The following is a 17852-nucleotide window of genomic DNA, read 5'->3' on the forward strand; positions in this document are numbered from 1 at the left end:
ACCCCGGCCGAGTACTTCATACCTAGAGAAGACTCAAAAAAGAGTACGTGCTGCTTCCTTGCTTTGCGCTCAGCATTTAAAAGGACAGGGCACACACAAACAACACTGGAAAAGGCAATGGCAAACCACCCAGTGTAACCCTTGCCAAGAAACTACTTCAGTAGCGCCAACGCCCTGGAAAGAGCATGCATGGTATGTCAAAATTATTATTACATTGCCTCGTCATTAATAAACAGTTTGATGTTGATTTTGTTGAAACAAAATGCATCAAACTAAGAGCGACCGGATTGTGAAGGTGTTCGATTGCTAATCATCCATCGTGTCCTGCATGTGCCGGTTCACATCCCACCTCCACAGGTCATCTTATTGAGTGCAATGAAGTGCATGCTTTGTTTAATAATGATGAAATAATGACGTCATTTTCAAATTCGTTGTTCACAGATCACAAAATTTGCTGTAACTGGTCCAATGAACTCGCAATGTGAATGCACGTGCACACATGGAAGTATAGACAGCATTCCTTTTTATTCAATTGTTTTTCTTATAATTTGCAAAGACAGATATGTACAATGTACATCTATACATCAACCAGTGAAAAAATAATAAGGTAATTGTGGAAATGTTCGTTTTTCTTCTTTTTTTTTTAAACAATGTGCAGTTCAGGTCCACCGATTACAAAATAGGTAAAAAAACAAATAAAATAAAATGCATGAGAAAGTGCAAGGTGCTTTGAGATCAGATGTATGTGCAGTTCGTCTCCGGCCTACAATAAGCCAAGTACTGTATTAACAGCTTTCCAAAATTGACCTTTTGAAACTAAACTGCGTTAGCAAGTCCGTTTGGCAATGCTTCCTTATCCTATGATCCTTAAAATCTGGATGAACACTGCGATAGTAAACTAGTCATGGTTTCGATGAACATTGATGACAATGGTGCCGACATGATACAAAGATGAGGGTTTAACAATTTATGTTATCAGTTTTACAAACATCCCAAGTACATCGCTATCCTTTATGACCCATATGTCTTCAGGTAAGGTATTCAGACAGAGCGAAGGCAGTCGAAGGCAGCGAAGGCAGACAGAGTTGCCGCCCCTTACCAGTCAATACGAAACGTGGCAACCAGCGATGAGAACGCAAGTCCACAATGCGGCATTCCAAATTTTCTGTACAATAAGCTTTGGATAAGACCAATACATTGTCCTGCAGATTAACCTCACATATAAAACTGAAAGGTATGAAAGACTGTGGGCATGATTGTTGCTTACCGAGTACAAACTACAAAACCAAAACGGGTGATACAAGCTCAACTTGTCTTAACCAAGCATCAAAATAAATCCAAACTCTCATCTCGTATTCATTAATTTTGACTGCTTTTAAATATAAAGTAGAGGCTCACGGATTTATCTGAACCCAAATCCAAACCATTTCCGGGATGTAAAAATGATAATCGCTATTCAGTTGAATATCTATCTTCTGTTTTAAGGTCAAGTCAAAAACAAGCATCCTTCATGAGATCATTGGTAATGTCGTCACAAAGTTCAATGAAGCTAGTCTGCTGAACCAAGTGCACTGCGTACCTCGTGGGGCAGGGTCTCATAAATCTCGTTTTCAACGAGCAAGCCTGCACGTCGGAGGCTAGCACAGCAGGCCAGTTCTTTCGGCAGAGCTTCCAGCGGGTTTCCTCGAAGCTCAAGTAGTGACAGTTGTGACAGTTGCATTACTTTTGCAGACAGTGTGGTCAAACCATTACCCCCGAGCCGAAGGGTCTTGAGCCGTCGGCAAAAGAAAACCTCATCCGGGAGTATTTCTAGCTTGTTGCCCGTGAGCGATAAATGGATAAGGTTCTGCAAAACACCAACCTCAGGTGGCACGGTGCGGATCTCATTGTGTGCAAGATCAAGAACACGCAATTTTGAACAAAGAAACAGCTGTGATGGCAGCACTGTAATACGGTTCCGCGATAGGTACAGCCGTTCCAACTGTTGCAGGCGTCGCACGTGCTCAGGGATGCTTGCAATATGGTTGTTCCATAACTTCAGTGACGTGAGTTTACGAAGGTGTTGAAGACTCAGTATCTCTTCAATAGAGCGTAGAGCATTCTCTCTCAATTCCAACTCTTGAAGATTCACCAGGCTGAAGACAGCATGTGGGATGCGTTCCAAGTCACAACGCACAAGCTCAAGCTCCGCAAGACATGCCAACTTCTTGAGGCTGTTCAGCACAACAAGCCGCGTACCCTCATTTTCTACCGTCAGTTTCTGCAGATGCCCGGCGACATCGCTTACACTAGCTGGGAGCTTGCTCATGCTGCCCTTGATAAACAGCACCCTTAGCCGCTTCAGCTCTCTTAAAGGCTCCAATGTGAAGGCTCTCCCTCCCTCTCCTGTCGAATCTGACATAAGGTACAGTTCTTCCAGGTTCCTTAGGCTGTAGACCCAGATGGGGAGATCACGTGGATCAGAAAATCGCAGCCGTAATATTCGCAAAACATCCCTGAGGAATGTGAGGGCAGATGTCTGAACTTTAATGCGTGGACAGCCTTGGAGACTTAACTCGACCAGGTTTGCAAGCTGTGCCGTGGCCAATGGGATAGTCAAGTCAGGTATGAGCTCCAAACGGAGAGATTCAATCTCCAGAAGCTCAAACACACCATCAGGTAGACCAGGAAGCATAAATAAGTGCAGCTCCATGCGCCCATCGGGGTTATGTGCAAGCCTTTTGCGTAGTTTCTCTATGGTCCACTCATGGTTCAGGTTTAGCTGTGTTAGTTTGTTCTCGCTCACTTCAGAAAGAAAAACAGCAAAGCGCTTGGAATAAAGAGGGTCATACTGGTCAAGAAGGTGCAACATGAAAGCAAAGTCATTGCGGACATCTGGAATGTCTCCAATGGATGTCTCCTGTCGCACATACTCAAATGAGTACTCTTTGAGCGACCGTCTGAACAGCCAATAAAGCGAGTACAGGCCCACCATCCCGTACACGAGCACAAGGGCAACATAGCATGCAGAGAGCTTTGAGAAAAAGTGTGCCATGGCATGATAGCACAGGAAATCCGAGTATCCAGTTACATGCCGTACGTCTAGGTGGCAGTGGACAGTGAAGCGAACCTCATACATAAAGCACCCACTATAAACAACTATCACAACAAACTTCAGGAGCTTGAGTACTGTTTGCCTGACGTACATAGTGTACAGGATGTCTCCCTCTTCTACGTGCAAACGAAACTTCTTCACCTTTTCAAAGAGTGCCTTGGCTTGCTCACCCTCTTGCTTGTCCAACAGACTGATGCTTGCCTTACCAAATAGGCCTTTCTCCGATATGGACTTCACCGACTGAGATTTGGATATTGAGCCTTCAGCAGGGCCCGTTGCGCCTGTGCCAGTCGCACTGCCTGGGCACGGCTGTTCCTGCTCGTCCTTGCCACCATCCACTCCAGTCTCTCCAGACACTGTCTCGGAGAGTGCACGGGTTGTCCACGGAGATTCAAAGCACTTGACAAGAACCGATATGAAATGTTCTAGCTTTGAACTAGTTCCTGGAAACTTGAACCAGAAATTGCTGCACATTATAAACACCAGGGTGTGGATCATGGCCAAATAGGGGAAATACTTTGCATACCAATGTAAAGCACCTTCATAACAAACTTGGTTCACGTAGTTGTACTGTTGGTAGTCCATGTTGGTCTTTACGCCCTGCATTTTTGTAGGCGTCTTGTTTTTATATGCTGTTGATCTGCCTTGCAGCACCAATGCTGTGATGCTTATATTGTTGAATGGTTGAGCTCTTTGGAAGGATTGAAAAGGTGTGCTATGAGCATTCACTTTTGGCAAGCACAGTATCTTGTCCTGAGTTACCTGTGTGGGAAGAACAGCAACATTGTGTTAATAATCTGATCAAGCGTATGTTTCAACAACAAAGATAAAAATCAAAATCAAAGTCAATGAAACTACTGATAACTCATTTTGAAGTAATGAAAAAGATAGAAAAGATATGTGTGATAGAGGAAATGCAGAAGGGGAAAAAAAGATGAAGAGGAAGAGGAGGAAAATTGTCATTCAGTTCAATCACACATTCTGGAATTAGAAATTAGGGGACCTTCATATTTGAGCACATCTCATATGTGCGGATGTACAGTGGCCTGCAAAAGTATTCACCACCACCAATAATGGCACATTTAGATGAATTACGAATTATATAGAATATTTTTCCAAATTAACGTTATTATTAATAACTGAAGAGATCTAACTAAACACTGTTATAGTTGAAGGAGGTTACATGTCAGGAATACCTACAAAAACATGTACAAATCAGAATTCACTGGTTGAAAAAGTATTCAGCCCCTTAGGTCAGTACCTGGTGGAAGGACCTTTTGCTGCAATGACTGCTATTAGTATTTTGGGTCAATCCCGACCAGCTTTGCACAGTTAGATGGTGAAATCTTTCCCAATCTCCACCAGCTTTGCACAGTTACATGGTGAAATCTTTCCCAATCTCCACCAGCTTTGCACAGTTAGATGGTGAAATCTTTCCCATTCTTCACATGAAAATTGTCCTAGTTCTGCCAAGTTTGATGGGAATCGTCAATGGACAGCAATCTTTGAGTGTTGCCATAAATGTTCATTTGGAATAAAGTCAGGAATTTCTCTGGGCCATTGAATAACATTTATTTTCTTCTTATTCAGCCACTCCAGTGTGGCTTTAGCTTTGTGCTTCAGATCATTGTCCTGCTGAAATGTGAATCTCCTACCCAGTTTCAGATTAATGGCTGACTCAAGCAGGTTTTCATCAAGGATTCTCCTGTACTTTGCACCTTCCATTGTCCCTTCTATCCTGCCAAGCTTGTCGGTCCCTGCTGATGAAAAGCAGCCCCATAACATGATGCAATCAGCACAATGCTTGACAGTAGGGATGGTGTTGACTGGGTGATGTGCAGTGTTAAGCTTGTGCCAGACATAACACTTTAAATTTAGACCAAAAAGTTCAATTTGTGTCTTGTCTGTCCACAAAACCTTCTCCACATTCCTGTAGTATCATTAAGATGCTTTTTCACAAATTCAATACGAGCTTTTAGATGCGTGTTTTTCAGTAATGGCTTCTTTCTTGTCACCTGCCCATAGAGGCCACTTTATGAAGAGAAAAGGATATTGTTGATTGATGAACACTGACCCCCCATCTCAGACATAGAGCCTTGCAGATCTTTCAAAGTCATTGTTGAATTTACAGTGACATACCGAACCAGTTTCCTGCTTGCCCAGCTGCTGAGTTTAGATGGGCGACCTGATCCAGGTAGATTCTGAGTGGTATGATAAGCTCCTTAGTTTTCATGTTTGCCTTGTTGATTGACCAAGTGAGTTGCACCTTAAAACTCCTTAGATAAGTGGGGGAGATTAATTATCAAGTTAAACCCCTGACAACATACAGGTGAAACCTATTAAACTTATTTTGGAACTTTTCAGACAAATAATTTGCCCCTGGAGGAACTTAGGGTTAAATAGGTTTGGAATACTTATATAACTGAGAATCATCTCATTGTGTCTGTTAATCTACCTCATTGACATTTTATTTGCATTTTCTAGCTTTATCACTTTGGAGTAGTCTGTGAAGACGCTACATATTAAGTTTGATTTGAAAACATCATGAAACTTGAACAGCACTCGGTAGAGGCATACCTCCACCAGGCTGAACAGTTTATGTTTTGTATCCACTGATAGGCCAGATCTGGATTCAGACCTGAACCAAAATCTAATCGGCTTGTTCTTATCACCTAACCAACTCATCCATCGAGTTTATCAAAGTCGTCCACAACATTTTGAAGTAACATGCTATACCGTATATCATTTTTGGCCCGATCACTCAATGGTGAAGAATCACTTGTTAATTAAAAAAATTATTGAATCCAAATTCGGATCTTCACCAAAATCTAATTGCTTAGTCCTTGTTACACACCCAACCTCTCAACCAAATTTCATCCAAATCCAACCACAACTTTTTGAGATATCCTGTTCACAAACAAACAGACAGACAGACAAACAGACAGGGGTGGAAACACAACCTCCATCCACATTTGCTGGCAGAGGTAATAACCTCAGGTGGCATCAAAATATAAAAACTTTTGGAGGGGTGATGGGGGTGAATACTTTTGCAAGCCACTGTACAAGGAGACAGCGATGACGAAAGAAAGCTCAGTGTAGTTTATCAATGAAAAGACAACTGCAGCTGGGTTGGACAAGACAATAAGACCATTAATATGAGAACAGCCATTCTGTGTCAAATGTAAATCAATAATTCAAGATATGCTCAGGAAAGATGTAAATGTAGCTACGCTCGTAAGTTGGTAAGGAGTGCATGAAAAAAAACAGACTTCTAAATGTATTTTCTCGCCCGAGCTATGTTGTGCTTCGGACCTGCAGCGTACAGCCAAATATCCCGACCATTAGCATGGCAATGGTCAGGTAGTCCATGAAGACGTCCCACCACGGTTTGAGCACGCGGAACGCAGGCTTGGTCTCTGTGAAGTGTTTGAACTCACCCACCGGGATCATCATCTTGATCCTGTAAAAAATAATTGGTGGTATGCTAGGACAATACCTCACAAATAAGTGGTTACAAAACACAGTGATTTATCTTACTATAATTCACCAAATGTCCGTCTGTCTGTTCGAAGGTACCGTAAAAACTGCTGAACCGATCGCAAAGATATTTTGAGTGGGTAATCCTGGGACCCCTGGGAGTAAAATAGGCTATTTAGTTTTCCCAATTTCAGCTTTGGTCTCCAACATTCTCAGGTTTGGACTCCCGCATAACATTCGCATTCGCATAACGTTCATTGTGACGATGTTGTGACGATGTATGTGTTCACGGCAGTGTTTGACGTGACGGTGTGAACATAATTTCGTAATGTTTTTCGTTTTGTAATCCTTTAATGAACGTTTAATGTTTAATGAACGTTTAATGCCCTTCGATGTCCGGGGCCACACGCGCGCTACATTGGACGGGCCAGCATGTACCTTGCCCTTCGCCGTCAGGCTCGGGTAAACCGCTGAGCCCCATCCGTGATGGGGACTGGGGCTTGAGACAGTGTCCCACGAATGAGGAATTCCCAGTAAGCGCGAGTCATCAGCTCGCGTTGATCAAGTCCCTGCCCTTTGTACACACCGCCCGTCGCTACTGTCGATCGGACGGTTTGATGAGATCCTCGGATCAGCCCCTGCACGGGCCGTTCTCGGCTCGTGCCGGTGCACCGAAAAGATGGGCGAACTTGACTGTCTAGAGGAAGTAAAAGTCGTAACAAGGTTTCCGTCGGTGAACCTGTGGAAGGATCATTATCGGGACAACATGAGAGCGAGCGAGACGTACGTGGTACGTGATCGTCCATGTACTGTTTAGCCATGTACTGTTTAGATTTTGATGATTTGCGTGTGATATGATTCAACGGATGTTTATATGAATCGTTCAAAATATAAAAAAAAAACCTTCAATTTCTGATATTTTGCCTTTTCATTTGGGCCTCCCAATTGAAGCCCCGCCAGTGGGGCGGGTACCGTTGCTAGTCATCATAATAGGCCAAAACGTTTGGATGCTGCCAAAATTATGTAGTTAGTCAGTTGGAATGTTGAAGTTACTATTATTATTTCTTAAATCAAATTGCATATCAACATTTTGCATAGTTGAAGATATATGGATGGTGTCTTGGAAGTGCATCAATGAATAAAAAGAGAAGGCCTCAACACTTGCAATAAAAACAAATATACCAAGCTAATAGTGTTGCAGCTAAACCCCAAAAGAGCCTCATTTAAGGAGTAACCCCTCCCCATGGTAGAATAAAACAAAACGTGCTTTTTTTCTTGAAAATAATTATATATGCTGCTCAAAAAGGATGGTTGTGGTTGTTTCATTTGGTGGGAGGGGTATTATACAGATGTGTTTCCATGACTACCAATATAACGTATTATTAATTTTTGAGATGTGGACGGGAGTACATATGATTCGTAATAACTTTAAATTTAATGAACAATTGAAGTTATTAATTGGAAACACAATGCAAGGTGATAAGTTTTTATTTATATTTTTTAAATACAGAGCCGAGGCTTGTTGAGGAGCTTGAACATATTATTTTATATACTTGTTCTAGGCTCATGGAAGAGCTAGGACACAGGACACAGAATTTAAATTTTTGACTCAGCAAAGTAGCCACCTTTTGCAGATATAACCACCGAACACACTCGTGGCTTCTCTCCACAATGGAAATCAAATATTGTTCGGGAAGTTCTTCCCAACACTGTTGCAGAAGTTCCCACAAATGTGTTGCACTTGTAGGTTGCTTTGCTTTCACCCTTCTGTCCAGTTCATCGCAAACCAGCTCGATGGGGTTTAAGTCAGGAGACTGTGCTGGCGATTCCATGATTTGAAGCCTACCGTCTTGTTCTTTTCCTCGAAGGTAGTTTTGACATAGCCTGGAGGTGTGTTTAGGGTCATTATCTTGCTGTAGGATGAACCACTGACCAACTAGGCGTATACCTAGAGGGTATTGCATGGTGCTGCAAAATGCTGTAGTGGCCCTTTTGGTTCAGGGTGCCAGTCACTCTGTGCAAGTCGCAGACTCTGGATCCAGCAAAAGAGCTCCAGACCATCACGCTTCCTCCTCCATGTTTGACAGTTGGTGTCACACACTGAGGAACCATCGTTTCGCCTACTCGACGGCGTACAAAAACCCTGCGTGATGAACCAATTTTTTTTTAATTTTCGATTAATCGGTCCATAAGACCTTCTTCCAGTCTTCAGTAGTCCACTGGCGGTGCTTCATGGCCCAGGCAAGCCTCTTTTTCTTATTTTGCCATCTTAGCAACGCCTTTCTTACTGCCACTCGACCTGTCAAACCTGCAGCTCGAAGTCTTCTCTTCACAGTTGAAACTGAGACTTGCTTACTTCGACCAGTGTTAAGCTGTGCTTGAAGCTGTTGTCCTGTGAGCCGCCTATCACGCAAGCTGTTGACTCTCAGAAACTTGTCTTCTGATTCTGTTGTGGCTTTGGGTCTGCCAGACCTCTTCCTGTCAGAGTTTCCTCCAGTTTCCAAGTGCCTTTTGATGGTGTAGGAAACTGTATGCACTGACACCTTGGCTTTCTTTGCAATTTCTCTAAAGGAAAGACCTACACTTTTAAGAGATATAATGGTCTGTCTGTCTTCCTTTGTTAATTGCCTTTTTCTCGCCATTATGATAGCAATATACTACTTCCTGCAGTGCAATATTGTCCAAATAATGCTTCAGAGGGTGTAAAAACAGTTTGTTCCAATACTGCTTTTATACAGACAGGAGGTTTGTAATCAAGTAATCAGCAGAGGTTGGGACACCTGCAGGAATTGTTTGTATCAACTTTAAAGGCTTAATTTACTTACATTGCTGCAGAACAGCTGTAAGTTGTTAACCCATTACTTGTTCCCTGAAAAAGGCCTTTTTTTTTTACAATATAATTGTGCAATTTACATTATTTTCCCGTTTTTGCGAACCTAAACTTTTTTTTTTTTACCTCAAGCAGTTTCCTGCTTACCTTTGTACCATTTCAGGTTATTCACTGGACTTGAATTGCTTAAATTTCAATAAAAACTGGAAAAATCGAGGTGTTCTAAAACTTTTGACCGGTAGTGTATATATATATATATCATGAGAGGATGTAGCATATGAGAGGGTGAAGAAGAGGACGTCGATATGGCTAAATGTACGATTCCGATTAATACTGCATTATATTCCAGTAGTGCTAAACTTCTTGATTTTTTTAAACAATCTTTAACATTGCCATTTCATTGAAATTGAAGTATACATTTGAACACTGCACAGAGTATCGTGTTCTATGAACTCTCTAACCTAGCTTGGGATGATGTGTTACACATTAGCTCCATGGCCTCTGAGTTGTATTCCGTGATATACTTTGGAAAAAGCCAACAAAGTAGAGCTTTGTGCGTAAAGTGAAACCAATGACACCTCCATTACTTTTAGCTTCATGGCGTCTGCTCCAGTTCCTGATCAGTTGGAACACAGTTAAACTGATATTTTGATCATCGATGAACACAAATCCTCCATTGTGAAAATGCCTCCAGGTATCGGGATGGTGAGCCTCCAGCTGTGTCATCTCAGCCACATACACAGGTGTATATTTAGCAAAGTTGATCCTCCCACAGGACAAACAAATTTAGAACTCTCACAAACAGCACCGAGGTGAAAATCTAAATATGCATCATGCTCAGCTCGCATTACTCTGAGCATACTATGTGCAGCATCCATGAAGTTGTTCCAGAAAGTACGTTTTAAAAAATTAAAATTTGGCCTAAACAAGGCTGAGCGCCACTAAATGTGTAGGGCTACAAAGCAAAAAGAAAAAGAAGAGGAAAAACTGGCAGAATCTTCACCTGGTCCTTAAACAAGGAAACCTCTCCACAGGACCACTGTGCAGGAGGGGATAACTAGGCCAGGTGGAAAAAGAATAGGGATAACTTGGCCAGGCTTGAAATTGCTGCAATGCTTCTGCCACTCTAGAAGTGTCTAGACTCTAGAGTCTAGATGGTCAACTGTATCAACACTGAAGTGTTTGCCTTTTGCTCAAAATGTGCTGCAAGTCCTTCAGATATTGTTATGTGTTGGTATCAATTCATGGTTCATTCAATTCAATTCATTCATTCCCTGTCGGTCACACTATTTCTGTGCAGATGTGATGTCGAGGTAGGATGAGTCTTACAATACCAATTTGATTCCTCCGACAATGAAAAATCATTCCAAACAGGAAACCTACTGTTTTTAGGGACGACATAAAGGACACAAACAACAGGCACGAACAACAAATGTAACGTGTTAAATAGGGTGGTGTAAAGGATGGTGCATCAACAGCGGTAAACTTCCAAAAAAGCTTAAACCTATTTTATCTCAATGGAATTATATAATTGAACACTGTAAAATACAAATCCCCTTCTTGGCACTTTCATAAACCTTCCGTTTAGCAATTCTTGGAAAAATGTACGCCATCTCGGGCGCTGAGAGTAAAGTAACTGCGAGATTCAGTATTCAGACAATTATGGCGGCATCTAGAGTATGGTAACCACCGTGCCTGTTATTCAAAGCTCACAAACAAAACAATTATAGATTGTGCTCGAAAAACGCAAAGCAAGAGTTGAAAAGATCGGTCCCCATTTTAATTCTCTCAAAACTGTGTGGGATAAGGTGTTATATGAACTCTCTAATTTCAAAATATTAAATCAATATTTTTCTTTTCTTTCTTATTAGTCTCACCCAAAGTGAATGAAACCATGTTGCAATGTCTCCCCACCCTTCTCCCCACCCCCCTCTCTCCCCTCCCCCCCCTATCTCCCACTTACCCCCCAACCCCCGCCCCCCCCCCCTCCCTGTGTGTGTGTGTGTGTGTGTGTGTGTGTGTGTGTGTGTGTGTGTGTGTGTGTGTGTGTGTGTGTGCCTGTGTGTCCGCCTCTATATATTTTCGCAATAAAAATGGTATGGCAGCAATATTGGATTAAAGGGGAATAATTGGACATCAATTTCTCCAAAGCCGCTCAATGAAAAAAATTGAAACTTGGCAAATGTCATCAACTCCCCATAGGTTAAGAAAAAAAAGGGTGATAACGATGACGTCATCTGTGTAGTGGTATTCCAGCCATAATTTCTTGTATTGAAATCTTTATTGGTTGAATTGAAAAATCTGAAACTGCATACTTGTATATCTGATCTATGACCAGATGTGAGTAGATAATTAAATTTATAAAGTCATAGGTCACATGGTTTGGCAGTCACATTGGATTAAAGGGAAAAAATGGACATGGTTTTCTCTGAAACTGATCAATGATAAAAATGGCAAAATCAGAAAAAGAGGCTTGCCTGGGCCATGAAGCACCGCCAGTGGACTACTGAAGACTGGAAGAAGGTCTTATGCACCAATGAATCAAAATTTGAAATCTTTGGTTCATCACGCATGGTTTTTGTACGACGTCGAGTAGATGAAAGGATGATTCCTCAGTTTGTGACACCAACTGTCAAACATGGAGGAGGAAGCGTGATGGTCTGGGGCTGTTTTGCTGGATCCAGAGTCGGCGACTTGCACAGAGTGATTGGCACCCTGAACCAAAAGGGCTCCCACAGCATTTTGCAGCGCCATGCAATACCCTCTGGTATACACCTAGTTGGTCAGGGGTTCACCCTACAGCAAGATAATGACCCTAAACACACCTCCAGGCTATGTCAAAACTACCTTCGAGGAAAAGAACAAGACGGTAGGCTTCAAATCATGGAATAGCCAGCACAGTCTCCAGACTTAAACCCCATCGAGCTGGTTTGGGATGAACTGGACAGAAGGGTGAAAGCAAAGCAACCTTCAAGTGTAACACATTTGTGGGAACTACTGCAACATTGTTGGGAAGAACTTCCTGAACAATATTTGATTTCCATTATAGAAAGAATGCCACGAGTGTGTTCGGCGGTTATATCTGCAAAAGGTGGCGACTTTGCTGAGTCAAAAATTTAAAGTAAATTTTGTTAAACAAAATGATTCTATGATTTATTTTTTATCTCCAATTGTTTGTTTGTACCATGCTTAATTCCAGAGTACATTGAGACATTAAACTGCGTAAATTTCAAGAAAACCTGGAAAAATTGAGGTGTTCTAAAATTTTTGACCGACAGTGTATGACTAGATGTGAGTGAAGAATTAGATTTATGACATACATAACCCATGCCAATAAACTATGTGACATAATCGGGTGCATGGATGATATCGGCATATGGACCATTGTCGTAGCGTGTTCAGTTAACGATGGAATTTTAGTTCAGAATGAACGAGCAAGGCAAGACTGACTATGTGCTCTATGTGTCCCGTTCTAGTTTTGATTGAGCAATCAGAATCTTAGACTGTAAAAAGAAAACAAATATCCTGCTGTTTCTTATACAAGCATTTTCAAGCGCAGTTTTGTTTTTAAATGCCACCGATGGGTACATGCAAGTCCCTGTAAAATATCAATGCCACCAAATAAAATGCTATTTCTTTGAAAGAAAATGTTTTCCAAGCTATTATGTATTTATCTTTGAGAGAAAAAGTTTTAATTTTGTTCTACACTGGGGAGAGGTCCTCACCCAATTCTTGGCTTTGGCCAGAGTACAACAAATACGGTAGGTTTACAAACTGTGCATATAGTCTGAAAAATGAGCTATCAAATGTAAACATAATGTAATCTTCATAGAACGAGAAGAGCCCTTGAAGTATTATGGATTCAAAACATTTCAGCCATTTATGCAAAATGTTGATGTAAATGTTCCAAATTTGTGACGTCATCTGATAGACTGGCTTCACCAGGAGGCTAGCACATTGTGGTGCCATGGAGAGGCTGTACTCTGAGACCAGACCAATGGAATAATGAACAGATTGCATCACACTCTATGTGTCAGACATCTGTAACAATAACCGAACCGAGTGGTCTCAGGCACCACAGACTCACACCCATGGCACCTTTCCCACCTAAACTCAAACCCATCACAGTGCACCAGGAATCCCACTATTCATTTGCAATTGGTCACTGCATTTGACAACAAAATTATTTTTTATTACGGACCCTAGGCATCAAAAAGCTACAAATATCAGACAAACATTTTAAATGCAGCACCTCGTCGCCATTAGAGCATTTAAATTGCATCAGATGTGGCAATAAATGTGAATTGTTGCTTTTAGCTTGCCGGCTTAATGACAGAAGACACCATTTGCATTATTTTCGTCTCCATCCCCACCCCATTTAGAAACCCGTGCGGGCACGGACAATGTGCTCGTCTTTTGAAGTGGCAAAGACATTACGACCAATTTGTGCAGTTCCTCTTTATTTTGTGTAATATGTTTTTTTTTCAGTTTTGCACTTTTAGGAGGGCATAGAAAATGGAGAAACTTGACTGCCACACGAACACGTCTTTGGTCCCAAGGAAATGTTGAAGTGAGACAAAGAAACTGTGGAGAATACCCAGAAGTAAGTACAATTTTGGCTTTCGTTGACCATCACTCTACGTGTCAAACAGTAAGTTTTGAACTGTGACTTCTCTCAACATTCCGTTTCCAATGAGGTGCTTGTTTCACTATATTCCCCTCTCGGGATGATTATACATATATTTAATATATGATATCCCATTAATATATATATATATATATATGATGTACATTAATCTTTGCCGAGTGTCGGTGGCACCGAAGCAGCTTCCTCAGCAAGGCTTATACTGGGTGGTTTGCCACTGGCTTCCCAACTGTAAAGGCAGGAATTTGGTCATGGTGTCGGCGATAGCTCGCCTACTCTTTGCAAAGGACACCGTGGGGGTCTTTAACATCCACCAACTAATGCTGGCAGACAGGATACCCGTTTAACATCCATCCGAGGGATGGCACACACATTGATGAATCACCCTGCCTGTGGAACACCGGGATGACAGTTCTTGGTGGATCGGGATTCAAACCCACCCTCGGCCATCTAGCTGTAGCTTTCTTTAATGAAACATAAGGTGTGAGTACATCAGACAGGTAATCAGAAACAAAAAAATTTTTAGCAACAGAAGTTTTACGTCTATGCTTTGTTGGAACTGTGAACCATTGAAGTATCTTGAGGATTAGTGATGTAATCATACTTATGACTTTGAACTCGGAGCCTGGTTGTTGTATTGTAAGTTGCAAGGGTTTCAGAGAAGAGGCAGGTGGCCTGCCAAGGTGAGTTGCATTGATCCAAGCGCGATGTTATGGAAGCATGAAGCAAAGTTTCAGCCGTCCTCTGATTTTTTTCACAAGTAGATTTGAGCAATATTGTACAGATGGAAGAAAATACACTTACAGATATTAGCATTATGTGGAATATAGGAAAATGTTGGGTCCACGAATACACTTGAATTTGAAACCATAGAAGAAGAGAACTGAACTGATGGTGATTCCCAAGTGGAACGTTTTCAACAACAGATGATCGCGGCAGCAATTAGTTTGAGGAAGTTAATGCACATCCATGTTTGAATCCTTTGCATTGCGAACAAAAACAATCGGCAGTTTGAAATAATGAGGTCCAAGGACCCACAAATGAAATAGCAACGCACGCAACGTAACGCAGACATTTCCTCCGTCCCACAAAGCTGGGCGGAGCTACCGCGAGTAGGCGTGGCCAAATCGATCCACATCCGCCGCAGCGCTCTCGCAATGATTATTCTGCAAACTGTTGCAATCTTATCGTACTGTGTTTGTGATTAGTTAAATTTCGCCATTTTAAGCGAATTCGATACCGGTCGCGCATCTTGCTTTAAAGTATTTTTCCTACACAGAAGTGAGAAATGGAAGCTTACAAAACTGCACCCTTAATCAATACACCGCCGGAAATGATCAAATCGATTGCATTGTTTTAATCTGATTTATGATCATTTTCGATTAATTCATCAAATTGTAAATACATATATATGCCGTGCACAGCAGAGAAATCTGTACATTTCAAGTCAAGCGCCCTAATCCTATTCCGGTACGTACAGTTTAAAATGTTGCAAGACAAATTCATGGGAGCAGTGATACACGATTCATTCAACAAGAAGAACACGGCAATCACTCCAATCGTCCAATGAATGGCACACGAAGTCGCCGTTGCTCTTCCAACCGGCGCTGGACACAACTATTGTTGTTGTACATCTACGAAATCCCGGCCTTGGTACCGTCATTGATTCCCTGCGGACATTCTTAACCTCGACGTGTAAATCCGCACCGACCTCACCTCTTATTAAGTGTCCCCTCTGGCCGGAGGAAGCCTTTACCTGGGCCACCTTCTGCACCACGAGCCCGGACAGCACAGGAGGCGTGGAATGTGGGGAAACGTGTCGGGAAGAAAAGCTACGGCTGACGTCATTCATTCCCACAGTACGTCATAGTCCCGCCTCACATTGTAGTTGTACACACGATTCCTCCAACATCCTTCTCTTCTTTTTTTATTTTAATTAACACTCTTTATTCCCACCCGTGCGTACGTAATAAATAGACCGTCCCTCAGCACTGTTTCGGAGCCTCCCTTTCCTCTTGTTCAGAGCATGCATTGTCGTTTGGTTTTCTCTTGGCATCTTTAGCGCGATTGTTTAACCATGGAGCTCCGAGGTGTGACGTCACTTTGGCATGACAACGCATGGCCTGGTTCTACACTATCGTAGAATATGGCCGCCGTACCTTTGTAAAGACCAATAGGATAGTCATACCTGCAGCTTATATCGCTTTCCGAAGGAGCCAAGTGTTAAGCATCGATGCATTTTTGGCGAGGACACCTGCCTCTGGTGGGGCAGGTGTACCAACCATATCGTGTAGATGGTTCCTCGAGGAAAGCTGGTTTGAGGCGGTCAATTGTGACCGTTTCGTGACGACCACGGCGATCTATCATAAAGGTTTTATTATTTCTGCTGAGTCCCATAAAAGGTCCATAAGAAGGTCTTTGTAATGGTGTGTGGACCGTATCATGTTTCACAAATGCATGTATGCTGGTAATCTACTATCTTCTACTATATAAGAGAGCTGTTGGTCTGTCTCTGTGTCGCCATTTTTCTCAGAGATCGCTGAACGTATCTTGGTCAAATTTTCAGAGGTTTATCAGTGAGTACCTGGGAGTGTTTTAGGCAAAGGAGAAAAAAAAAGTATGAAAAAAAAAGTTCGTTTTTTTGGATTTTGCTCGATATCGCTCGATAGTGCCGAAGCCATTTTTTAATTAATGACAGTTATATACAAGTACACATTCGCAAAAATAAATACAAAACTAGAACGCCACTCAGTAGAGCGCATACTCCCGCCGTGGGTTCAGTTGGAATAATACGTTTTGTTTAACATCCCCTCTCCCCAAAACAATAAATGAAAAATAAAGTAGGCCCTAACTGTGAGAGAACTTATTTTGATAAATCTCGGAATTAGAGGAGAAAAACATCATTTAAGAATAAGAATAAAAGCTTCAATGCAGTAAAACAGAAAAAATCTTTCCCAAAAAAATTCCCAAAAAAAATCCTGGATCCGGAATAATATCCTGAGCTTCACCAAAAACTAATCAATTCTTCCTCATCCCAAGGGCAATCATCCCACCAACTTTCATCCAAATCCGTTCAGAACTTTTCCAGATATCTTGTTCACAAACACACGAACATACGAACACACACACACACGGACGGACACGATCGAATGCATTACTCCCTGGTGGGAGTAATAAACCTGAAAATCGCAGAGCCAGAACCAGAATTATTTATTTGGTCTGGGAAGCCTGTGCGAGGTTTCTTCTTCTTCAGCCTCTCACAACCCTGGGTGAATATGCGATCTTTTTTAAAATGTTTGAATTTTGCCAAATCTGTTTTATTCGTTTGTTAATACACCTCAGCCATTGACAAATCTGGAATTATAATTTTATTCGAGGTTCAAATTAACCGGGAGATTGTGTCAAATGATGCCTGCAAGTCTGTACATGTGATAAATAATTAATCGTCCACAGTCGAAGACTCTTCTTCTTCTTGCAATAACAACTTCTAGCTTCCAGACCGTACATCCAAGCATCTTCAAATTTTCACACTTGTTACTCTTCATGACTTCTACTACAGTATGAAGTTTCACGTCGATCAATGAAGTGGTTCAAGAGATATAAATGTTTTTATTATTTGCGTTTAATTAACGATCTCTGCCAAACCACGTGACCTATCGCAAATTCCAAAAGGACATTTTAGCAGACTGATATGCTGAACAGATCTGTGAAGTTTCCCCTCGATTGGATCACATATGAGGGAGGAGCTAGGTTTTAAAGGTTTGTGCTTAAAAACGTCATAACTCTGAAACCATGTGATGCATAAC

At 41.8% G+C, this 17852-nt stretch overlaps 1 protein-coding gene across 2 annotated transcripts; it reads right to left on the bottom strand.

The window, feature by feature from the left end:
- Positions 1-506: 506 nt before the first annotated feature.
- LOC137423089 (volume-regulated anion channel subunit LRRC8C) lies at positions 507-15842 on the bottom strand. 2 transcript variants are annotated; one of them, XM_068109891.2, is made up of 3 exons: positions 15763-15842; positions 6407-6554; positions 507-3856 (listed from the first exon to the last, which is right to left on the bottom strand). In XM_068109891.2, the coding sequence occupies exons 2-3, from the start codon at positions 6545-6547 to the stop codon at positions 1550-1552; spliced, it is 2448 nt and encodes an 815-aa protein (XP_067965992.1). In that variant the 5' UTR covers positions 6548-6554; positions 15763-15842; the 3' UTR covers positions 507-1549. The 2 variants fall into 2 exon arrangements, with proteins under 2 accessions (XP_067965992.1, XP_067965993.1); XM_068109892.2 differs by lacking the exon at positions 15763-15842 and adding an exon at positions 15525-15660.
- Between the last annotated feature and the right edge of the window lie 2010 nt (positions 15843-17852).

Source organism: Myxine glutinosa, chromosome 3 (genome assembly GCF_964187855.1).
Source record: "Myxine glutinosa chromosome 3, kmMyxGlut1.1, whole genome shotgun sequence".
NCBI lineage: Eukaryota > Metazoa > Chordata > Myxini > Myxiniformes > Myxinidae > Myxine > Myxine glutinosa.